Source organism: Pagrus pagrus (genome assembly GCF_965226575.1).
Source record: "Pagrus pagrus genome assembly, chromosome: 21".
In the NCBI taxonomy this organism is placed as follows: Eukaryota; Metazoa; Chordata; class Actinopteri; order Spariformes; family Sparidae; genus Pagrus; species Pagrus pagrus.
The window spans coordinates 16,407,525-16,433,404 of NC_140208.1; the positions used below are offsets into that span (position 1 = coordinate 16,407,525).

The 25,880-nt window shown below is 42.3% G+C and overlaps 1 protein-coding gene across 1 annotated transcript in view; it reads left to right on the forward strand.

Moving 5' to 3' along the window:
* The window catches only part of LOC311250389 (cytohesin-3-like), a 33,807-nt gene that overhangs the window by 4,656 nt on the left and 3,271 nt on the right, over positions 1–25,880 (forward strand). The window contains exons 2-12 of the mRNA XM_084342026.1: positions 9,951–10,033; positions 10,391–10,455; positions 12,183–12,249; positions 12,394–12,512; positions 14,956–15,036; positions 15,153–15,265; positions 17,764–17,912; positions 18,052–18,163; positions 22,835–22,911; positions 24,906–24,977; positions 25,079–25,233. Of these exons, the coding sequence (XP_084198152.1) occupies positions 9,951–10,033; positions 10,391–10,455; positions 12,183–12,249; positions 12,394–12,512; positions 14,956–15,036; positions 15,153–15,265; positions 17,764–17,912; positions 18,052–18,163; positions 22,835–22,911; positions 24,906–24,977; positions 25,079–25,233 (1,093 nt within the window). The remainder of the gene's footprint in view (positions 1–9,950; positions 10,034–10,390; positions 10,456–12,182; positions 12,250–12,393; positions 12,513–14,955; positions 15,037–15,152; positions 15,266–17,763; positions 17,913–18,051; positions 18,164–22,834; positions 22,912–24,905; positions 24,978–25,078; positions 25,234–25,880) is intronic.

The following is a 25,880-nucleotide window of genomic DNA, read 5'->3' on the forward strand; positions in this document are numbered from 1 at the left end:
TTAAAAGCATGCAGGCAACAAGCAGGAATGTGCAGACGTAGAGAAGTCCTGTCGAGGTAAATATAGAATAAGTCTGAGGCACATCAGATCACTTCAGTAAGGTACATCATTTCCTGGAATAATGGTGGTGAAGGAACAAGGGGAGGCTGACCTGCGCATGTTTCTCAGCTAAACTTAGCTCCACGTTGAATCAAACTTGTGGAACTCATTTATAGCATGGGATTCATTAGTGCATGTTTACTGCGCTCGCTAAACAGAGTTGGCGCTTCCCCGCTCCGTTTACACTCCACGGACCAGACAGGGCCTGGCCTCAAAATGGATGAAAATGAGCAACAGGCTTGACAAAAAAATCTTAAGTGTTTTCGTTAGTCATGAGTCTGTTTTTAGCATCATTGTATAGCTGGATGGAGAAGTGGAAAGAACACAGAAGCAGAAATTGGCTGGAAAGCAGCTCACTGAACGGCTGGATGGAGGCCATGAATTTTAACACTTGGCCTTCTTGTATTTTCTCTTCTTTATAGCAGCTTTGTGATGCTTCAGTCGAGGGATTAATATAGGCTGAGTAAACGGCTGTTTTGGGAGGTGGGGGTATTAAAGCGCTGGAATTAATAGAATTCACCTTTTAAAAATTCCTTCCGCCTGAACAAAAATCTCTGAGACGACTCAGGCTCCCAAACAAAACATGTCTTGTGCTTGAAGGCGCAGACGCCACAAAAAGTGCCAAAATGTTTGTTTATGGGGTCCTGCGAGGTTTCCTCGTCCATATTCCCTGTGTAAGTGCCGTCCGTGATAACCCCACTGTGTCAATCAGCGCTCCTCCGTCTGTCTGAGTGTGGGAAAAGTTGAATGCGAAAGTCTTTTTCCTTCAATTCTTCTACTCCCTTTGGACTGAATGTGTGAGCGTGTGCTAAAATAACAAATCGTATCCGACTGAAGCTCGACTGTTTTGTCTGTAAGGTCCTTTTAATGGTGCACACACAGCAGAAACGCACACCTTGGCTCTCTGATTGGTTTTGAAACGTCTCCCTTAGAAAGAAAGCCGGTGCCTTTCTTCCCCCTGCCTTTTTTTGCAATCATCTCCTCAAACTTAATGGACATCTGACTGTTTGCAATTATTTCATATCACATTCACCCCAGCAGGCATGAAACCTAAGCTAAGGTGGCTTTTGGAAAACCTGAACCAACACACTGTGTGTGTGATTTCTTGGCATCTACTGTAGTTCTGAGGGGGATTAGCTGGTAAGACGGGGAAGTTGGTGTGATTAGGGTACGCTCTTTGTTGTGGCTCTAGGGTGAGTGTGTGGGAGGACATCAGACAGTCACTTGAGGCGACTGTGGCTGCTCTCTAGCTATACTTCGTCCTGGGAGGCTGGCGGGCTTATTGTACGTGGATGGTGCTGAATGGCAAGACAGCAGCAGAACAGAGCTCAGACATCTGTCTCTATCTGCATCTGTAGACACGCTGCAGGTCTGCAGAATCAGCCAAAATCCTCAAATTGATTGGTCTATAAGTTGATCGATGGAAAATTAATCTGCAACTATTTTGATTCGATTTTGAGTAATTGTTTATAAGCAAAAATGACTGAAATGAAAATCACTTTAAGTACATATGAATCAAATCCATGATTAATTGCATCCTATCAGTCATTTTCAAGAATCAAAGGGAGAGGTGTCACAGAAACTTGCAGTAAACTTCTTTCCATGTGTAATAAAATTAGGGATGAAGTTATGTGTTTTGGTGATATTTGCTTTTACAATATTTTCCAGTATTTTCCCTCCAAAATTAACTTTGCACTAAAGCTGGGGAAAAGGAAAGAATGTGGTTTGAAAAACAGACTGTGAAATTTGTTTCGAGTTCAATAAAAGAAGAAGCCAAAAATCAGATCCACACTTGGCCAGACATCACTAGTTAATAAAATAGTTTGACAGTTTGGGAAATATGACTATTCGTTTTCTTACAAAGAAATTAAACAAGACGATTGATGTCTATGCACTAAACTGCTAGCCTGGCTCCGTCCAAAGGTAACGAAGGGCTCGCTCAAGCTCGTTATTAGCACTTTTTATCTTGTGTGTTAAATTTGTACAAACACTGCTGTGTGAAAAACAGCATTTTGGAGTTTTGCAGGAGATCAAGTGACGGACTATTACTAGGTGGATTTTATTACCTTTTGACAGACATTTCCCCCTCTTCTGTAGTCTCTGCGCTAAGCTAACCTTACCGCAGCTAGCATTAGCTTCAGTATATTTTCATCAAACGTTTGGCAAAAAAGACAAATAGTGTAATTCCCAAAATGAAGATTATTTTCATGTCTGTCTATACACCAAAACTGAAGCTACAACCTGATGCCTGTTAGCTTCTGTTAGCATATAGACTGGAAAATTGCGAAAGTGCTAGCCAGGCCTTGTCCAAAAGTAGCAAAAAGCTAACTGAAGCTTGTTGATGAGCACTTTTCAACTCACAGACTGACGGACTACGTAGAGAAACATTTCCCCCTCTTTCCCGTCTCTGTGCTAAGCTAAGTTTACCAGCAGCTAGCATTAGCTTCAGTACAGTGTAGATTGGTATCAATCTTTTCGTCTAACTTTTAGCCAAAAAAAAAGCAAAAAAGTGTATTTGTGTAAAGTGTAAGATATTCCTTTAACATAATAATTGACCATTACCAATACCACTAATAATTTATGGTGTAAAATCCTGCTTTTTATGTGAACACCTTTCAGCCATTACTTCACTTTATCCACTTTGCAGCAGGCAGAATTTCTCCGATATAAACACAGCGCTGGATTGAATTCACCATTTCCAAATTTCCTGCAACGCTCCAGTAGCCTGAAACTATAACGTCTGCAACGCTTTAGACAAAACGTGTCTCTTATGTGTGTCTGCACAGATGCCAAAAAATGTGCTAAAATGTACTCTTTACAATCTCATTGGTTGACCCCGGCAGGCTGGCTATGTTGTTGAAAGGCTTAAGGGGAGATTTGGAAAGAACAGAAATTCATTTTGACTGCCAAGATTATGGGTTTTGTGGCGCAACATTAGAAGATTAAACATACACGGCATTATACCGCGTGCAACAAGACAAATACACAAACACAGACAGTGCTGGCGCGCGGTGTGCAGGGATTGAGCAGGAGCTTGTAACAAACTGCACTATTTAAGTGCTGAAAGAGAAGACTACATATGGACCTGATTAGAGGAGAGACTGGAGAGGCTTCCTGACATGTTCCCATCACCATGGTAGTGTGTGCGTGTGTGTGTGTGTGTGTGTGTGTGGGAGACAAGACATCGGAGCAGTTTCAGTCAGGCAACATTTCTGCTGTTGTGAATAGAGGTACTCTTTGCCTGGAATTATTGCTCGGAGCTGTCGAGAGGGGAAGCCCTTTAAGTGCGAGACAGAGAGCAGATGGGAGACAAAAGGAACGGCAAATTAAATGAGCTGGAGTCGGGGAGGAACGCAGACTGACATTAAGGGCGGCCGAGATGGACTGTGTTCGAGTAATCCACGCCTAATTTCAGTGGAAGGAGGGTTAAGAGAAAACAGGGACCAGCTGACCATACAGACAGGATGAGGGGGGGAGCAGAAGGAGGGTGTTCAGAGAGGGTAGACGTGTGTTTCTTGGCTTTCTGGCTCAACAGAAATGGAGAACCACACCAACGCCCAGCTCATACTCACCTTAATAGCATGTCCTGGCACTTTTCATTTCATTTCCTGCCCCTTTTTTTTATGATCAAGTGAATATTTTGTCTTCTGTCGAGGACAAGGCTGCTTTGAATGGCAAGTCTTTGATCCAGCAGGCAGCCGTGGGACATTATGATATTTAACAAGATCCATCTATAAGGAACCGTAGTGAACTTAGAGCCAATACCATGAGTGAACCTATAATCTAAACATAGTGGGTGGTTTCTGTTGTTTTGATCAAAGGTAGCTGTGGTCTCATTGTGAGTGTGATCAGGGTGGTCCACCAAAGTCGGTGTTGTTGCAGGCAGGCGCACAACCATCAGAGGGACGTCCTGTACCCTCCAAGCAGACCGGAGGCCGACACAGAGCAGCACACTGAAAGGTTGAAATAAATACCAGTCATCCAGGTTGACCCTCTCCCTGCTAGTGTCTCCTCTTCTAGTCAGCATCATTGGTGTTATAAAAAACTGATTTCCTCTCATTCATTGTTGTGTGGGGAATGAAAAGCACCAAGTGCAGATTTCAAAATTGCTCCTCAGCTTGATATCCATCACAATAATGGAGGTGAGTGTCTGTATCAGATAAAGCGTTACATTCATTCTGCTCCCCGTCAATCACCTGACACCCGCAGGAAGCAACCTCGGTGCCTGTCAGGAAATAATCCCTCAAATATATGTCGCCTTTCAAAATTTAGTGTCACATCCATGTCTTCAATCTTTGTTTGTTGGGACCGGGATGCAGAGGCAGGTTTGACACTGCGAAGCTTCAATTTCACAGTATTAAGAGCCAGGAAACGGTACAACAGATTGAGAGTCTACAGCCAAGCTAGCAGCCATGTGAGCCATGTGAGCTTTGAGCTAAATGCTCAAAAACAGCTAACATGCTCATAATGACGATGCTAACTCATGTTCAGCCAATATAAGGCTTGATATTGGTCATTTCAAACAGCGATGATATCTCCCACTTGGTAAAAACAGAAGTATAAGCTAACTGTTAGCAAAATGGCTCCAGAATGTTGGAGCATAAATATCCGTCGAAGTGCTCGAACATCGTTCAGTCTCTTGAGTTTGAAAAAGAGACTGAAGTAAAAGATATAAAGAAGTAACCATTGTAACGTTGTCACCGGCCTCCACGCTGCTTTCCACTGTTCCCTATTTTCCAGCACGTTCGTGACATTGAATGTAACAGACCAAAATAAAAAACAGAAAGGCAAACTCATCCACGGACTATGGGAGAGGAGTCAATGGCCTATTTTTAGCTGGTTTACCTGAGTTGCAAAAAAAACTTGCATAGACATGCCAATTTTGGTGTAAAAGCTGTGTATGTCACACCAGTATTCAGCCTCTTTTTGTTCAATTTTAGATATTCTAGCCCCGTGAGAGAATAAAATATATTAACACAGATGCTTTTACAGCTTCTGCCTAAAACCTGGATGATCATCTGAGATCTGTTGCAGTGACCGGACAGGGAGCTTCTTGGCCTGCCCCTCATCCTGCCCGGGTGCCAGAAGAAACAGCATCCATCTAATTCATTTCTCAGACCGATCAAATCATCAGATTATGGTTACTTTGGCCGCCAGCATATGGCAGTGGAAGCCCCTCGGATTCTACCAGCGGTGTTCATCGAATCAAGTGTTGACATAGTGCTGATGCTGAGCAGATGTGTGATATAAGGAGGACATAGTGTGCGGACCACCTCTCGTGCAACAACACACTCAAATGCACTCACGGCAGGGGGTCCCTTCCCAAAACTGCAGATTAACCAGAGCAATCAGTGTGAGGGCTCTTCAGCTCCCCGAGCCCCAGATCCTCCTCGGGTCCCCGGCGGTAGTTAAAACTCGAAGCCATATTAGCTCCCCAAAATCTCTCCTCTCACGCAACAGCCAGGACGGGACTGTCGTTACTGAATTATTACTGAACACCGTACAGTAATAATGCATGAGTTCTCAGGCACAGATACCACACACAACAAGTCAATTTATCAGGAGTTCATACAGTTTGAAAGGAAGTCATATTTTTATTAAGACAAACTGTGTTACTTGTGTAGTAAAAGTCTCTGATGGTTCTCCCAGTACATAATTAATTCAGCATAATAATGATTCAGCACACACACGAGCTTCTATGTTCTCTGTTTTAATGGTTGCTGTGCGGTAGGTCTGTCCTTTCTCTGTATTTTGGTGTTTCTCTGCGCTTGTCGCGCAATAAGTGATGTCACCTTCGTCTTTAGAAGATTGCGATTATGAAAAAATATACGTTTTCACTGTTTTCTGGCATTTAATGAACCAAACAGCGAATTGCTTAACCTACAAAATAATCTCCTACGACTGCAAAATCATGAAAGAAATCGTTACTCGTGGCTCTAGTTTTCAGCAGCATAAGCAGTCTGAAGAAAAATGGAAAGATTTTCATAACGCAAAGAAAAAAGGCACTCTAAGTCTTTCAGATGAACAGTTGAGATTAAATTTTTAAACAAGACCAAAATAACATGAAAGGACTTTGAAGTATTCCTCATTTAATACTGAATGCTTCATGTAGAGAGCCACTGATGAAGCTCTGACGTCATGGTCGGGCTAACCTCCCCTCCGTTACCTTCAAAGCAATCTGTCATTTAGCATGTCTTTCATAGGTCTTTCTGAAAAAATCAATCACATTGCATATTATTTCATTGAAATTTACATCGGCTTTCATTAAAAAGCAAAAAAACTAAAACAGTTTCCCTTTATCTCTATTGCTACATGGCAGCCTGCTTGTTGCACGTGCATGTTGACTCCTGTGTGTCTGACCTCTCACCCTCTGTATCGTAACCTCCGTCTCCACACGTCGACCTCTGTGCTCTGCTGAGGTCCTGGCATTCCTGCTTTGTGGCTCAGAGCCAAAGTGCCTCTGCAGACAGCCACACCAGACTCTCCTGCCACTCTGTCACATTATTTCATCCAGCATCACTGATGCAAAGTAGGTTAAAGGCAGGCGGCGGCTGGTCGCTGGCAACATCTGTGCATACGCTGTTATACATCACACTTCCGCTCTGACAGACTTACAGAGTGGCGGGCTGAGTGGGATTAGCGCCAGCTGGCATTGGTGTCTACGTGCTCATGAGAAATTCTATCCACACGTCTGTCTGTCCGTCTTAATGTATGACCCGGGCTTTAATGGAGAGAACGTCATCGTCTACAGTTAGCGACGGGTTTCAGATTAGAGTCGAGGTCCAGGGGAAGTTTCTCTTGCCGTCCTGCTTCCATGCTTGTGCCCCAGTGCGCTGCAGGGCTAACCAGGGTAACAGGGTTATTTTCTTTTTTAAAGCTCACCCACTTTGAAAGACATTACAGAGGGTAAAGTCGCTAGTTTATAGCCAGTAGATCTGGACAAATCCTCTCTCGCTGACACGAGTGAGTGAAAACTGGGACCGCAGCCAGTGTTAAGTGAGCGTGGGATTTTCTCTCTGAGCTCCACGTGCTTTGAGTACATCGCTGCTTTTCCTGTGCAGCTGGTATGGATACTGGTTTAGGGAAGTCCTTGAATTAGTTCTCAAGGCCTGTAGATAGGATTTTTTTTCTCTCTCTCTGTGTGTCTCCACTCTTAACAATTGGCTTAAGCACACAAGTTATGAAACAGAAAGTTGATGTAGGTGGTGTTGAGTTTGTGGGTGCTAAAGCATCTCGGCATTAGTTTAAATGCCACCAAAGCCTCTGGTTTCAGTGGGTGGCCGGGGACAGTTGTTAGTTTTGGGTGTGAAGAGCAGCAGGGGATTTACTCCTAAAAGTAGATTATGAGGGATTTTTTGTTTTTAGGGGGGAAATTACTGGAGCCTCATGTTCCTCGGCGCACATGCTGGAGTTTAAACCCTTTGGACCCTCTCAACCCCGTCGCCAGATACAGTGGGTTTTGGAGCTTTCATATAGCAGATAGATTTTAGAAGTCAAAGAGGTTAAAATGTACTGTTTCCTGCTTGCTAAGATCACACACAAATTGCCATCAGTGCCTCAGCTTTAGACAATATCACCCTCCCAGTATCTATCCTTTACTATGAAGCAGTGACTCACAACATTATTGATTTCAGTAGATTATCATTCGAGCGTGGCTGTGTTTGGTTTGAGCCAACATGGAGGCAACAACCAGCTTCAGCCCTGTGACTCGCTCCATGCCTGCTGAAGACGCTAAATTAATTTCCTGAGTGACTCATAGAAGGTCACAGGGGGAAGTGTGTTAATAATGTAATTGGTGGACCACCTCTGTAGAGGAGTAGAGGAGCCCCCCCACCACTAAACAAGGTTATCCACTGGAACAGGGACATTTGCACTGGTTTTATAGTCCTCTCTGTTGTCAAAACTGTGGTTTGAAAGACATATATTACAGAGTATTCAGTAAGAGAGACCTGGATTGGAGGATAATGGAAATGCTGTGCCATTAATAGCGGTAGGCTTCCGTTAAAAGGGAGCATCCTCTGCTTTGCATTAGATTTGTAATGAATCAAGATTGTAATCATGCATGTTGTTGGAGCAATTGGATATCTCCATTAGCTAATGCACAGCCTCAGGCCAATAGAGAACATGGAGCTGTCTCCTGCTGGCACATCATCCTTCTCTGGGCAACATATTCAAAATGGCAAAGAAGAATCATCATATTAGGGCTGAAATTCAACTTTAATGTTATTGAATTGTGGGCTGATCATTTTCTTGACTATCATTAATTGTTTGGTCTGTGTCAGGAAAATATTTAATGTTTTTGCAAAAAGCAAAAACGAGTAGTTTTAAGGATTTTCTTTGAAGCTAGCTGTTTCCCCATTTCCAACCTTTATGCTAAGCTAAGCTAACTGAATGTAGACTGATATTTCCCAAATATACACATGAGTGGTGTCAATCTTCTCACCTAACTCACAGCAAGGAACTAAATTAGAGTATTTCCCTAACTTTGGATGGATCTCAACAATCCTCATTTCCCTCAGGTTAACTTTAGTTGTGTTTGACATCATGTGTGACAGATGGACAGATGCTAGCATGTTTGGTCCTGTAGGCAAAAAAAAAAAAAAATCTAGAAAACATTAAAGAATTGTTTCAAACAGCCATGAAACTTTTTTTATGAGCACTAACTGGCTCTGGAGCTGCATTCACAGTGCTCACAGTTGTGTTGCATAAGTGCTGTGAGGCTGCCGGAGGTTAGGAATGCTAATTAAGATCTTTATTTTCACACTTTCTCACATTGTGCTCTTACATGGCCCACGAAGGAAATCCCTCAGCTGTTGCTGCCGCTGTTTACCTGACATTCATCACGGCGCTTCAGGATAAAACAACTAGGTTAGGAAGCGCTTTTGTTAATGTGAACACCATCTATAACAATACTTGGATCCCCTGAACGCAACTCTTTTACAGCTGTTGGATTAAAAGCGGGCTGAATGCTTCCTCTTGAGCCCAGTGACCTTGTTTTGCTGTAATTGGCGCTGCTTCCCGCCTGCGAGGGAAAATAACAAGTGATGTTTTTTTTATATATATCTCTCTTTTAGCAACATGTAGGCACAAAGCGGCTGTGATATTAGATGTGCCATTTTCCTGTTGAGAGATTTGCGTTTTCTGGCTATTAAACTGGCTTAATGAAGCAAGATCGTGCAGGCACTCCGCGCTGTAGAAAGATGAGGAAAATTGAGAAATGAAGTGTGCGTGGGAGAGAATGGAACAGAGAGAGAGAGAGAGAGGGGAGTGGGATAAAAGATTGAAAAACAAGATTGCTCCAGAAAGACAAGAGTGAAGAACTGAAAGCGAGTCATCCCCCCCGTCTTTGCTCATTTCAGCCCGGAGCTCTGAAACCTTCTCGGCCTGCGGATCAGGGTCATAGGCCGTGTTAAATTACCAAATTCACTTTTAATGAAAGAAAACGTAATCTGGATTGGTTTTATTAATAGAATTTTTCCCCTGAGCCAAGTGGAGAATGAGGGAGGGAGGGGGCAAAACACTTTCAAGTGGAATAATTAAAACCCTTCGCCTTCTCTCTTTCTCTAGTTAATTAAGACGAACGTGCCGGCTCTTGATATGTGTTACTCCAGCAGAACAGGGTGAAACAGTCAGCCCAGAAGCTGCAGTGCTTTCACTCAACTTTATGAGGTTGAGGATGACTCTGTTTCCATCTTACATCTCTGGTTGTGAACTCCTTAAGATCGGACTACATTGGATTTAGGGCTCCCTTTGTTTTTCTCCCGTCTGCAGCGAGCTGACGGGTATGATGATGTGAGCTGTGTACAAACAAGAGTTAAGGTGTGCTCTGTTTTATCCATCATGTGTTTCAGTTCCTGAGGATCTGTCCCTGGAGGAGAGGGATGAGCTGTCAAACATCCGGCGCAGGAAGAGAGAGCTGCTCGATGATATTGAGGTGTGTGTTTGAGCAAATGAGCATCTGATGGTAGTCTGATAAATATTATGCACTGTATCGATAGCAGAAAAAATAATTACTTTATATAATCAAAAAGTATTTCTGAATACAGAATATTCTTGTTATAATGTCTGAAGGTTGGTCATCATTTTCTCTTTGCCTATCTATCTGCACTATAGCTCTATTTGCATGCTGTAATCAATGCAAATTGAACTAAAGTACATCTTTGCACACCCAATTGGCTCCACGAAAGGGAGGAAGTTTCCATTTCATGCGATGCATTTGCTGACCTTTTCATGCCGTAAAGCATCTTCCCTGTTTTAACCGTCTGTGACATGTCTCACACTTTTTTCTCAGAGGTTGAAGTTTGAGATAGCCGAAGTCATGACGGAGATCGAGCAGCTGACGTGTGTTGGAGAAAGGTAAGTCACAGAGGCCAAGATGCAGATGTAGTTTGTGCATATGATGTGTCTAATAGAGCATGTTCAAGCCACTTGTGGCAGAGCTGCTGTGTTGTATTGGATTAGAGTACAGGTGTACCTCATGAAGAGGCTACTGAGTGTATATCAAGACTCACTGATGACACCAGGGCCAGAGCAGTAACAGGCTGTGTGTCTGTATATTCAGGTTATTTTTATATTTTCATATATTAGTTCAGTGATATTGTAATTGCTCATTAAAAGAACGTAGTTTCTGTATGATACTGCACCGTGTCAGCAATGGCGAATGTAAAAAAAACCCAAATGTATTCCTGGGAAATACTGAACCCTTATACCAAATCAAAGATACTGAATCATTTTGGGTTCACACCCTGATAAATATCATACATGTGAGGAAGATACGGCTGCCATGCATCTTTGTTTTACTGCTTTCACAGTAGGGTTATCTCACATCCCTGGAAGAAGGCCGGTAAACCAACGTGGTTTAATTGGATTAAAGAACTGTCCATAACTTCACCTCTGGAAAAGATTAGTCACATTATTGAAGACAAACAATCATTTATTTGAAAATATTTGGGGTCTTTCTTATGAAATATATGGAGAATGTGGATCAACAGTAACGTACAAATAATGAAAAGCAGACTTAGTTATAATAACAGGAGAACCCTTGTAAAAAGCAGAGAAACTCATTTGTTTTATTTTGATTTATTATCAATTTATTATTTAGTTTAGCATTATCACCGGAGAAATTAACATCTTTCAATGTTAAAGGAAGGGAGAAGAAAAAAATCCTGGATTCATTCGTTTATCCAAAACCACACCAGAAGTCAATGGGGTCTGTTCTGGGGACTCATCCTTCATCCCAGTTCTGTGGAAATCCATCAGTAGTTTACTTGTAATGCTGTAATCTAAAAGTATTACTAGCTTTAAAAAAGATCAGCTTTGAGTGACATTAATTTGTAGAATGTTTATTTCTCCTCAAGTCACTACAACAAAACAACAAATCCCCGCGACCTCTACATTTCTAAATAAAACTAACACTACCACCAGAATTGCGGCTCTTAGTTGCCTCATTGCCTCTATCTTTGTTAGATTTTGGGATTTGCATGTTCAGAGACGTCAAACACGGTTGGATCAGAAGGACGTTTCTTGTTTTGAATGACACCGACATGGCTGACGAGGATGTGACTTCAGCAGTATTGGACAGCCGTATCTACCTGGTTGTTTGCATTGATAAAATATTGACGTATTACACCTGTTATAACAGCACCGTGCTATACAATACACTTAATGCTACAGCCTGGCTAGACTGTGTATGATCTCCATCCAGCAGCTGCGTTAAACAAACAGTGACAGTCGACGCACAGCACATGTGCCCAGTATAAATCAACGGGCACGTTCTCCATACATAAACAGTGTGTGCAGTCTGTCACTCGGGTTTTGTCTGCTTTGTCCTCTCATCTATCACTGTCACCTGAATCACACACACATTTGAAGTCTGGAGACGTGCGTGCACATGTTTTCCAGATTAGACTCGAGCATGTCCGCATATAATAGATAGAACAGATGTGGCAGGAAATAATATCACAGCCGCGACTATAAATAAAGTATATTGTCGTATTTGACATTCTGGTACCTAACGGGCTGTTTAGGGTAAATAAATGTAGAAAACTGAATTCAATCTCTACATTTCTATGTCTGTGTTGCAGTAAAACATCCCAGAGAAACAAACAGATCGCCATGGGCAGGAAGAAATTCAACATGGATCCCAAGAAGGTAACCACCACGTAAACCACCACAGTCTCCAACGTCTGGTGTGAAGAGCCGTCCATGCTCAGCCGTGAAACCCTGTCATTTTCCAACATCCCTCCTCGATTGAGACGAACAGCCATCCTGTTTTCTCCTCTTTTTCCTCTCCAGGGGATCCAGTTCCTGCTGGAGAACGACCTCCTCCAACACACCCCCGAAGACATCGCCCAGTTCCTCTACAAAGGCGAGGGCCTCAACAAGACCGTCATCGGAGACTACTTAGGCGAGCGGTGAGACAGAGCATCTATCAAGTCCTCCATACATGAGATTCATGCTCCCTCTGTGATTAGAGAAGGGAATTATGGGCTGGATTTATTGATTAAAGAGGGAGATCATGATTGACCCATACATGAATCTTGGAGTCGGTGTGGGTGTGTTGTCGTAGTCCGCTCATGTGTGCTTATGAGTGGTAGTAAAAGGGCCATCCAGCTGCTCACGTTTCAGGCCAGACTGCTGGATAATGAAGAAGAAGGGGAGTCCTGCAGCTAGTGAGATGGATGATGGTGGTATCTGATGGTGATATTAGATAGTTAAACAAACGAGCGAGGCGAACAGGGAAGAACTACACTGAATCAAAACCAGGAAAAGGGAGCTGCGAGTGAGCACATCAAAGGTTTGGTGTCTTAAATGTATTTGACATAAAACCACAGCTTTGGTACGTTCACTTTGATTTGATGTTACATCCATTGTACATCCAATTTCCTCTTTATTATAATTATTATTAGCTTTTTGACTTCATAAACTCTCCATTGAACATGAAATGATGCAATTTATATTTCTGACAGCAGTAGTTGTGTTTTGTTTTAGGGATCAACCGATATGTTTATTTCCAGGGCAAATACTGATACCGAAAGAGATACTTTGAACTGATATACATTTGCAATAAAAATAAAATCTCAGTGTCAAAATTTTGAATAACCAGTGATGGAATGAAACTAACTATAATTTACTCAAGTACTTCACGTTAGTATATTTCTGAGATACTTTTTTTAGATAACTGTAGTTACGAGTCACTTCGCAGGCTCAGTTTTTGTAGCGTTGATGGGTGTTTACATGTGACGCGTGGAGTAAAGTCTGGGTGGTAAGCATGACCGTTGATACCTGCTGTATCTGAAGAAAACATGAATGTTATCAACAGAAATCTCTGATTGCAGTCAAGCTGCGACTCTGTGACTGGCAGGTGGTCTTTGGGAGGGTGGAATAGAAACAGCAACGCCAATGAGTGATCAGCAGCACACGAGAAAGTAAAAGAGGGCGGTGAGAGAAAAGGACACAATTGCAGCCAGTTTCTTTGTGCTTTGTGTTGGTCACCAACCCACACGAGCCAAGTTAAACGTCATTTTCTTTCCTGGCATACACAACTTAGAAACAAGTCCTTGTTTGGCAAAAATATAGGACCTTCATTTACTGTCTTAACTCTTTCTATGCAGGAAATATCATCAACCACTGTCTATTATTTTACCTGAGCACAGGTGCTGATTGAGCATCGGTATATCAATGAACAGAAACAATGAAACACTCTGTGAATGAGGCTGTCAGTCGGGGGAGGGGGGACTCTGGGGGCTCCTCCTGTTGGCATGAGGCTTTAGTCACGGTGGATCATCAAAGAGGCCACCTACCCGGTGGAAATCACACTAAACACAGGCTGAGACTTTACACTCGGTAATTATCACTAATTGAGCTTATGCAAGGAGCAGGAACCTATCATTACATGCTGAGCAGAGAGGGAGAGGAAGATAGTGGGAGACTGATGCAGGCTGAGCAGATGATTGATTCTTACTTTACACAACTAGACTTTTATATTGTTTCTGTATAACTCAGCTGTGTGCGTCACATAAAGTACACTCACTGAGACATATATATGCTATTTTTATTTTATTTTGAAGCCACATTCAGGTTTAATAAGTGTACCTATAGCAATAACTGTATATATAACCCTCAGAAGATTCATTTTATCTGGCTGCAGAGGCCAGTATCGGGCACAATACAATCACAATCCCTCAGTGGAGAAGAAAAGCCCCCAAGTCATCGTCCAAATAATCAAAGAATGTTATTGCAATAGAAGTTTGTTTGTTTCGTGTAAGCCAACACTGCCTTGTACTCCTCCTCAACATTTCCACTGCGTCTTTCCACAAAAAGTCAGAAAAATTCCTGGTTTCATTTGAACAATACAAAACACAAAGACGATACAGGATGAGGATCATGGATGTACGACAAACAGGATCAGAGACGCCGTGACCGCAGCCTCAAAGCAGCTGTTGACTTTTCCTCCGACAGCCAAACAAACCTCTGACAAAAAGGAGCCTGTGTGGGTTCAGTCTGAGCTGTTTTTCCATCATTCAAACGCACCGTTCCCCCCCTCAGGGCGGAGAAACGCTCAGCATCGGCCAGCTGTTTAAATTGCTTCCAGACTTCACACTCGGCGGCCGGTATGAATAAGGGAACAAACATGACAGGAATGCTGAGAAAACAGGAATTCAGGTTGAGAAATGCTTTCATGGAGGAAATATGGTTTCCCCACCCTGTCTTCTGGGTTCACATTGTGCTCAGTTATCTCGAATCTTCTCTGAGGTGTTTTGGTATCTCCTGGACAATCTTGTTCCTTGAAAAAACGAATGACTTGGAGATAACTTTGAGAATCTGATTTTTCTCATCTTTCTTTCTTTCCACCAGGGATGACTTCAACATCAAGGTGCTGCAGGCTTTTGTGGAGCTGCATGAGTTTGCAGACCTCAACCTTGTCCAAGCACTACGGTCAGCAAAATGATTAACCCAAATATCGAGCAGAAAGAAGACAAAGGCTGTGTCCTGTGTGCTCGGACTCTGTGTGGTATCACAAGTAATATACTCCTCCTCTCCTCCTGTTATAGGCAGTTCCTGTGGAGTTTCCGTTTGCCTGGTGAAGCCCAGAAGATTGACCGTATGATGGAGGCGTTTGCCTCGCGGTACTGTCAGTGCAACCCTGGAGTCTTCCAGTCGACAGGTCAGACACAAAGCAGGCTGCTGTCCTATCAGCCAGTGATTCCCAGCTTTATATACCGGCTGCCCTTTCAGATGTGCTCCTGCGCCCCCTTCATCGACGCCTTGCTGCCATTTTAAGGCAGAACGTGGCCGTTTATCCATTAGCCTGCTTTTAACTAGTTATTATCCATAACCTACAGATAATTACATTTCATTAGCCATGAGATACCATGAATCTGTCCAAGCTAACTATTGAATCTATTAACTTTTAGCAAATCATTCATTCTTCTTTGAGCTGTTTAGTGCAGTTAGCCTACTGTTTAATCCTTATAGCTAACCACTTTAGTCCATTTTTATAATACAACTATTTATTAAATTTAACTAACCATTTAACCCATTATGTTTAGCTAACTATTACTTTTAGTTCACCATTTAATTCATTACTTTTAAGTAACTGTTTATTGCTTTTAGCTAACCATTTAATCCATGAGCCTACTTTTGGCTAACTTTTTATTAGGTTTAACCATTTTAAACACTTTAACTAACTAATAAATGATTGATTAATTAATTAATTAATCTCACTATTTATTCATTATAATTCAATTTAAAAAATGCATTTCTCTACGGGTATCAATAAAAGTTAATCTCATCTTATCTTATATTATCTTATCTTATCCTATCTTTCCTTATCTTAGCCATCTATTTCAACCATTTATCTTCTACTTTTAGCTGCCAACTGTTTGGACCTCCAGCTTTGAAGGCCACTCTCACTTGCCACAGCGTTGATGTTACAGCTGACTCAATGCAGATTCTTCTTTCTTATCTTTAACAAATAATAACTCACATATTTAAAAAATGAATTGAGCTAGTATTTCCATGTATCCTATGGAAACTGTAAAAGCACCCCCCTGGGATAAATTGCCCAGGACGGATGGTGATCAATGATAAACAATTGTCAAGTTGTCTATATGCATATTAGTAAAGTGTGAAATCCAATATGTCGGACAAAGTCAATGCACTGGCAAGCAGTCCAACACAATTACTGCCTGAGGGTCTAAAATGCATTGACTGATGGCCTGCTTTTTAATGCACTTCAATCATTAAGCCAAAAGAGTTACTGTAACTACAGCTCAATGAGGATTAACCAGATTACAGTGACTACAGATCACAGTCCCCTGCAGGAGACGAGTTCAGAGTAAACAACCAGCAACAAACAAGGGACATTCATTATTCAGGACGACTCAACCGGGCTGAGTGATACATGGTCTTGTTATAAACAAAGCCTACAACTACAACAGTCTGTAAATAATTAAAGTCATTATAGAGCAATCTATTGTGTACAAGACTGTTGAGGATACAATCAGTCCCATTAAGGGAATACTACAGGTTTTGTCAATTCAGTTGACGGACGCTCAGGTATGGATTTAGCAAATTCAGACTGTGTAATGGGGGTAAAGACGAACACAAGGCTTTTTTGGACTTTTTATGTGTTCTACAGGCGGTGATTGACATGATTTGTGAATCTGTCAGATAATAGGTGTTTAAGAACGGATTTTGACCTTGTGACGTTTCTCAGGTCTGTAACACTGTCAGGCATTTAGATGAAACAGGTTTTTACTGGCCCCATAAAGTCTCATACACAATCTGTGCGTGTGGATGACAGAACAGCAGCTCAGACCCATGTGTGCAGTCAGTACACACAGCATCAGGGATCTTTAATCACCAGGGGAATGAGCAAGCCGTTTCTCTCACTGCTTCGTCTTGCTCATCATTTTTTTGATTGCGCTGACATTCCTCTTGCCCCATCGTACTCACTGTGAGTAAAGCTCCTCTATTTTTTATAGAGAATGTGTGTTAGCAGGCAGACAATAGGCAGCGCAGGACAGCCAGGACCAAAGTGTGTCAGTGAGAGGATCAGACAGAGGGGAATGAATGATTCATTTACAGGCAGCCAGTGGCCCGTGTGTGTCTGAGCATTAACACACAGTAGAGAGACTAAAGCCCTGCCTCCCCCACTTACTTTTCCTCTCACTCATACCACACACATCTATCAAATGCAGCACAAAATCCAAATTATTTTTGAAAAACTTGTCTTGCTGAGTCTAAATGTGATGCACTACTAAGAGAGAGAGAGAGAAAGATGAACCACAGTCTTTTCTTTGTCTGTATTTATCATCTATTGAGAAAATGCCTTAATATAATTTTTAAAAAATCTAGAAGAATTACAGCCCACTTCTCAAAACCTGCTGCGACCTCTGATAGGAATATTTCAAACGGCAAGATTTGTTAGAAGAAGTTATAACACAAAAGGTCATAATGAACACACATTATCAACATATGCTGATGACATCCTGTTATATGTACTGAAAAACAAAAAATGTTACAGCACACATGCCACAAACAGTTTGCCTCTCCTGTCTACATCAAAATATTATCACTATGACCTACAGTATAATACCAGGAATATCTAACTGGACATAAACTTGTGTAACCCATTGGATTTTCTCACTGCTCTCTCAGATACATGCTACGTGCTGTCATTTGCTATCATCATGCTGAACACCAGCCTACATAACCCCAACGTCAGAGACAAGCCCCCTGTGGAGCGCTTTATCTCCATGAACAGAGGCATCAATGAAGGAGGAGATCTGCCAGAGGAACTGCTCAGGGTGAGTATTTCTCTGTAATGAGTGTGTGTGTGTGACGAATGATCTCTGGGACCGTTCTGTCATACCTACTCCACACGAAAGAGGCATTTCCTCCACTGTTTACCTTTTTGATTAATAGTTTTCCTCCCCCTGCCTGCAGAACCTCTACGACAGCATCAAAAACGAGCCCTTCAAAATCCCAGAGGATGATGGCAACGATCTGACGCACACGTTCTTCAACCCTGACAGAGAAGGCTGGCTCCTGAAGCTCGGTATGTGCATTTAGGCGTCACAAAAAGAAGAGTCCGTCATTTCCCTAGTGATGAGTTTTTGTGTTGTTTGTTTGTGTGTAACTTGTTTATGATGGGCTGTCAGCAGCCATGTTGGAGGTCGACAGCTCTTGGGCATTAATGGCTGAAAATAGCTGATTGCATTACTTAACTTAGAATTAAGTCCTACATTCTCACTAAGAGGAAATGATGCAAGGTGTGTACTGTGACAGCAATGTATTTATGAATTTGTGAGCTCATTTAAGCTGTCAGTGGTGTCACACCATCCATTTGATATCACTCTGCTCTGCCTGAGTATAAATTGCCTCATAAAAAAATGCGACATAGTTTTCAGTCAGTCATGAGCAGGATTTACTAGTGAACAAGAGTGGAAGTAGTAACAAACCCCGCAGCACCACTTGATTTGTGATAATATGTAAATTAATTTAGCTGTGCTACTTTCCGGTCTGACCCAAGGCAGATCTTGCAGATTTTTGTTTTTATTACCTCTCCTCGCTGGTGACTCAGCCTGAGCTGTTAGCCAGCTGCATAACATGTTAGCATGTCCATGTTAACACATAGCTCAAAGCAACACTCAGCCTATGTATAGCCTCGCAGGCTGCTAGCATGGCTGTATACTCTTGGCTTGATTTTAGCTGTTAGCCCTTTGTGTTAAATAACGTCTTTGAATCTGTCAAAACTGATATTTTGACAGATTCTATTGTTGATTTTTCAAATTATCTACGTCAAGGAGGTGGTGTTTTTGCCTGTGTCCATTAGTTGGGTGGTGATTACACAAAAACTACTGAAAAAGCTACTTTGCTCTACTCTACATTAAATCGCAAACACATTTTAGTCAGCTCATTTCTACCCATGCAGCCCTACCCTCGCCCAAAAACTGTCCACCTTCACGATGGAGCTAATAAAGGTTGCTCGGAGATCTGTGACGCAACTGCAAAGTTTCTGTCCTTGTCCTTCATCCCATGAACTCTCCTCTTCTTGTCTCTCCTCCCCTTCCTCTCCTCTCTTACAGCATGTTCTTGTTGTGATTACACTCTCTCTGTCTCTCTGGCATGGTGATCTTTGTGCTTGTTGTGTCTTTCAAAAGTCTTTCAGTGTTTTTTGTTCCCTCGCTCCCTCTCTCTAACCTTTCACCCTTTCACCTTTTGTTCTGTTCTTTCATTCTGTACTGTGATGGCTGTTCCTCCTTAAATCTCTGTATTAGGAGGTAGGTAACACTCCTTCCTCCATCCTCCCGGTTCATCACTGAGTGCCCTCATACTGGCATTGGCTGCCATTACCTCCTAAGCACACTGGGCCCCTGACATGCTAGCCGCCTCATTTAATTGGCTCATTGTAACAGCTGTTATTAGGCAAATCAAATCAGCATCTTGAGGTGATGGGTTATCGCATTCAAAGGCGAGGCGAGTTGGAGGTCAGTGATCTCTGTCATTCTGCATGGGGATTGGCTGCATTTCTCTTGTGGCTCTGGAGGAGGCTGGATGGTGCACAGGGCTTGTCTCAGTCGATGCACACGCAGAGCGTTAAATTTTATCCCGAGAAGCCTTAGCGTAAGTACACTGCTTACCTCATCAAACCACAGTGCAAATTGCTAAATCCCCTTTATTGTTTGGCCTCTTTTCGGAAAAGCTTATCATCATTACAGGATAAAGACATAAAAGTAAGGTATGTCAGAGCCATAAGCTGCTTTTAGCAATAACAATGGAAAGCCCATGTTGTGGTAGATACAGTCATTAGTGATCAGGCAAGTTTTAAACAAGTCCACATCAATTTAAGCTGTTTGAAAGCAAAAATTAAAGTGAACATTACCGTATATACTGTAGTTATGGCACATGCACTTTTACAACGCAGTGGGTATCGAAGATTACAGATTCCTTCACCTTTCAGTTAACGTTCATATCGGTTAAGACAACAGATTTAAACTGCACTTGTTTGAAGGAACAGTGTAAAATTTCAGGAAATACACTTGTTAGCTTTTTTTAAGCTGAGAATTAATAAGATGATAGATAACGCTCACGTGTCTATACGTTAAATATGACGGTGCTGCCGGCAGCCAGTTAGCTTAGCTTAGCACAATAACTGGATAACGTGAGAAGCTGCTAGCCTAGCCTACCTCTGTCCAAAATTAACAAAATCCACTACCTAACTCACTAATTATGTCGTGCTGCTTCCCTCTGTTTCCAGTCTTTGAGCTATGCTAAGCTAATCAAGCTGTTGGCTGTAATATTAGCTTCATATTTAACGTACAGCTGTGAGGAGCTCCCCCGGTGCTTCCAGCTCCCAGTCCAGGCACAGTCAGCCGATACGACCACCAACTGCACGGTTAATTGAGCTTACCAGCTAACGGCAGCTAAAGTTAGAAGCAGTTAGCGCTTACTCTAACGATAAGCTACCTCCTATTTGTTTGGAGTATGCCTATGAATTCGACAGTTGGCCAATTCTTAGATATTGCACCTTTAAAACATTAGCAAGTCAACCAAATTCTTCATGAATAAACTGCTGCATGCTAACGCTAATATACATTGCTCTGATATAAATGGCGATTAGAGACTGCCATGCACATCATACAGCTCCTGTGTAGCCAGAACATGCAGTCATGCTCGAGCTTTAGTGAATGGGCTGCTTGAGTCTGCGCTGTGGGAATGCGTACCTACTTACCACTGCTAGCTTGGTCATGCAGTGAAATAAAGCCTGTTTTCACTCTTCTCCCTCCTGTTCCTGTCCAACAGGCCTCAGCACCCCACACTGCTGCTTCTCCTCTTCCTCTACAGTTCCCTCTCTCTTCCTCTTCTGCTCTCTATCCCACCAGCTGCACTTGCCACATCATTTTAGGTCCAATTTTTCCCATTAGTGAATTCCACGCTAATTTTAGCTCCATCAGAGGAGATGCTGCTTAATGAGAGAAGATTGGTTTAGCTTGGATGAAGCAGTCTGCTGGCCCGTCAGGTAGTTCAATATGACATATTGCTGCACTGCTGTGAGACTGTGAAGCTCCATAAGCTCTCATTACACCACACTATTAACCAGGCCTGAGCCTGCTGCTGTGGCTGAATCCATCATCATCATCCAGAGTAAACAGCATGTCATCAAATTCACTTATTCAGATGTTTTTATAGTACATTTCAGAGGGCCAGCACAAACACAGCACCACTGCTGATCATGCACTCATGTAGTAAAATGGTCACATTCAAATTATGTTCAGTGATCAGTGTGTAAACGGACAAACATAGCATCTAATTAATATTTAGATTAGATAAATGACCTGTCGGTGTGCAGCATTGTGGCTAGTCTGCATGTGAGGACTCGAATTCACCCAAAAAATGAACCTTTTAATGGGCCGCTGTGTAGTTTTGGAGAAGAAAGAAAAACAAACTCACAACTTTTAATATTAACAATATTAATGAGGTAATAATACAAAAAATGAAATATTTATTTTTTCCATAACTGAACAAACAAGCTGTTCTCAGAGGAAAATAAGGTCCCCAGAACACTGTTTGAAGCTAGAAAGGTGGCAGGGGCCGCCACAAATAAACAAAGTAAAACAGAAGGAAACTGTGTTGTCCTTTAAGGTCAGTTTGTTTATTCAGTTTATTCTGTCATGAAAAAAAAGAGAGTTTGTTTATTTGGTTTGTGTAGGCATAAAAAAATCAGTCAATGAAGATCTTCCCGAAAACTACACAGTTCATCATTAACTACATTACAATAATCGTAAACATTTTTCTCCTGTTCAATAATACAAATTATGAAAATTGAGCAATGCCTCTCTGGAGTGTCAATAAACAAATAAGTAATTGATAAATCTGCATTAGAAACATGCAAACATGGAGGATCCTGCAGCAGAAATCCATAAAAGATGTTTTGTTATTAAAGTGAAACATATGGCTAAGGGGGATAAACCCATCGACACTGCCATATCTGTTGACTGTAGCAGAGTAAAACTTATATTTTATATTTTATAAACTATACATGTACATGTTCAATCCATTTTCTGAGTAAAATGCAGCGGTTGCATCTGTAGTAAACATTGCTCATTCATTATGTAGACGTTGGATTTTACTCTAGCTTGCACTATAGAATGGAAATCTGGGTCAAGTGAACATTACGTATTGATTACATCAGTAACGGCTGCTTTGTGCTCATTCTGTTAACTCAGCAGACATGTTCTTATGCTGCACATATTGCAGACTGTACATTGACATCAGACACATTATCTCCTTTTGAGTAAATAGTTGAATTGCATCACTGATGGTGTAATTAACAGAAAATCCTGTAATCCCAATACATCTACTGTAATCTACTTTTATCTGACGACGGGGGCAGATGGAGAGATTGTGTCCCTCATAAGGAGATATTCATATATTATTCCTACATTCAGATGTTTAATTGTACTTGCTCCCGCTTTAGTCGTCACGTGTTTTAGATGTGTGCATGTCTGGGAACAGTTATCGAGCCCTCAGGCATCGATCTCTTGAGACTGAGAGGGGTGCTGGAGGGAGTATCCCGCCTCTGATTGAGCCTAATAATGCAGAGAGCTGATGATCAGAACCAGATGTGGCACGTGGAGCTGAGGTCTTCTGCAGGTTAGCCTCTACTTGCACAAACACCACCACCTCTTCAGTTTGAACTCAAAGGTTGTGGGTTTTCTCTCCGCAGGCGGCAGGGTGAAGACGTGGAAGAGACGGTGGTTCATTCTGACCGACAACTGCCTCTATTACTTTGAATACACAACAGTAAGTCTGCAGCTCACATGTTTCAGAACGGACTGTATCATACACACGACAGATCCACGTGTTGTTCTTTTCCTGAGAGTTAGATGAACACTAAATATGAAGCTGTAGCTAGGAGACGGTTAGCTTAGCACAAAGACTGGAAACAAGGGGAAACAGTGGTAGCCTAGTCCATGCGAAATGGCTGATGTGTAGATAAATGTTGTGTGACAGGATTGTATGTGAAGTAGAAACATTAAAAAATACATTTGATCTATGTCTCATACACACACACACACGCAGAGTTAAGACAGAGGTCTTTGCCTTCCAGCTCTGCCTCTTTAACAGATGCAGCCCTTTTGACCTAAATGAACCTCACTCCAGCAATTAACATGAGGCATCATGGGAAACATCTGCAAAGTCTACCGCCCACATCTGGCACCGCTAAGCCGCAAGCCATGTGCCTCCTCCAACCCGCTGCCTGTCACCCCACACTTACCCAGCATCCCTGTTTCTGAGAACCCCCCCCCCCCCACACACACACACACACAAACACACACGCAACAATCTCTCTGCACACTACAGGGGGTGCACACACACACTTAAAAAGGCGCACACACAGCCAGCTGTGAGCAGCTGTCCCAGGGCATTTCCTCCCCCCGCTGTGCCCCCTCATTAGTAGGAAGATGACAAGCAGGACACGGGGCTGTTCCTCAAGGTCTCCCCCAAACACACGCACACACACACACACACACACACACACACACACACACACCCTCACATCTGGCCCCGCAGACAGAATAGCGGTCGCTGGAGGGTGTAGGGTTATGTCTCCCTCGGGTGCTGTCCCCTACGTGACCAGAATGTATAAAAACCCCCAGTGTAGTTTTATCACCCCCTTGATTTTTACTCTTATTCTGTCAGGTTCAATATGTTCGAATAGTAGTTAAAATGCAAAGCATCGCTGCAGGGGAAGTTAAAGGTGCTGCATGTGGCATAAAAATGTTACTGCATCAACTTTGTGACATTAGTTCTTTGTTTTCTATTTTTAACTTGCATGGAATTGTTATTTGAAATTGAATAATCAGATACTTGGATCCTTTGGAGCCACAGTATGGACAGAACAGCGTAGGTTAAATGTGTTAAATATGCAACATTTTTAACACATTTAATAACAAATGAGAATTCAGTGTGGAGGAGTTAGTGGGATTTATTGACAGAAATGTAATATAATATTCATAATTATATTTTCATTAGTGTACAATCATCTGAAACTAAGAATCCTTGTGTTTTTGTTACCGTAGAATGAGCATTTTATATCTAGAGAGGGAATGGATCCTCTTCCATGGAGTCAGCCATGTTGTTCCCAGAATGGACAAAACAGAAGCTGGCTCTGGAGAGGATAGATACGAGGGGTGTTCAGTTGGTTGCAGTCTACAACCTCTCATTTATTAAAATGTTAATACTTGAACTTAGTCTAGATCATTTTTCCAATGATGCTCAGCATAAAAACCTTGCTTCAGCAGGTCGTAAGAATCCCATTTGTAACTTTCGCGCCTGTGATCCATAAATCTCAAATCAACTTAAATTAACGGCACCTGCCTTGTGATTTCCCATCATGTAATGCCAGCACAAATGGGGTTTAGTCAGGAGTAGAGATGGACCAAAAGAGATGGTCGAACTTGTTGGAAGAAGAGATCACAGAGATGGTAGAGGAGACTGAAGCCAGATGACGCATATTTTTCAGTGAACTAAGTAGCGCTGCATATTTGTCATAAAGCGCTGTCCCAAACTGCAATACCCCAACATAACCTGCAAAAAAACTTTTGTCAAGTCTAGACTTTGCTTGGAGATATGAACATTTCCATGTCAAAGCAAGGTTTAATAAATAACTACTTAAACACGGTTGCTGCTTAAGTCTGTTTTGTCCTTATCTTAGGTAGGGATAAAGAGACATGTACAACCTGAACAAGGGATGTGTTGATGCTAAGTGTTGTCTTTGTATGTGTGCGTTTCAGGATAAAGAGCCTCGTGGGATTATTCCTCTGGAGAACCTCAGTATCAGAGAGGTGGACGAGCCCAGGAAACCTGTAAGGAGCAACTCCAGCCACTGTCTCCTCTAAATCTATTTTAATCACTTTTGTATTCATACACAGAACATCTTATATTTTCCTCCTGATGTCTCCTCCAGAACTGCTTCGAGCTCTACAACCCCAACCACAAAGGTCAGGTGATCAAGGCCTGCAAGACGGAGGCTGACGGGCGAGTCGTCGAGGGCAACCACGTAGTGTACAGGATATCTGCCCCCACGCCGGAGGAGAAGGAGGAGTGGATCAAATCCATCAAGTAAGAGACGTGGTGTTCGTGTGGATCCATTTACACTGAAAGGGCACTTAGCCAAGGCCGGGCTGCTCCCATGTGACACTTTCTCATGTCTGACCTTGACAGTGTGAGACCCCGACGCGCACACAATCTCACACACAGAGCTGTGAGCCTAATCGCAAATGTGCAGACCAGCATAAATACACACTCACACACACACACACACCAACGCTGGTGACTAAACGTGACTCTGTTTCTCACACTTCCACACAGATAACACTCAGTAGTGATTTCTGCTCTGCTGGATAAGCTCACTTCCCTTTTGATTTGGCCTCAGCAAGCAAACACACACACACACACACACACACGCACACACTTACTCTTAGAAGTGTTTTGGCAGCGTTTACACCTGATCTGTCACATCCAAATGCTGCCTTGTTAACCAGGAAGGAGAGTGGAGGTGCAGCAGTAAATTGGACCCAGTGGGTAATTGATCAGCTCGCTGGTTATCATCCACTCAGCTGCAGCTTCACCAGCAAATATGATCAATATCACAGCAGAAATCATATTACACAATGCTTCCATGCTCTAATGATATTAAAAAACCATTTAGCATTGACATATGTGTATCCATTAATGAAAGTGATGGCTTTTTCGGCTAAGTTACTGGA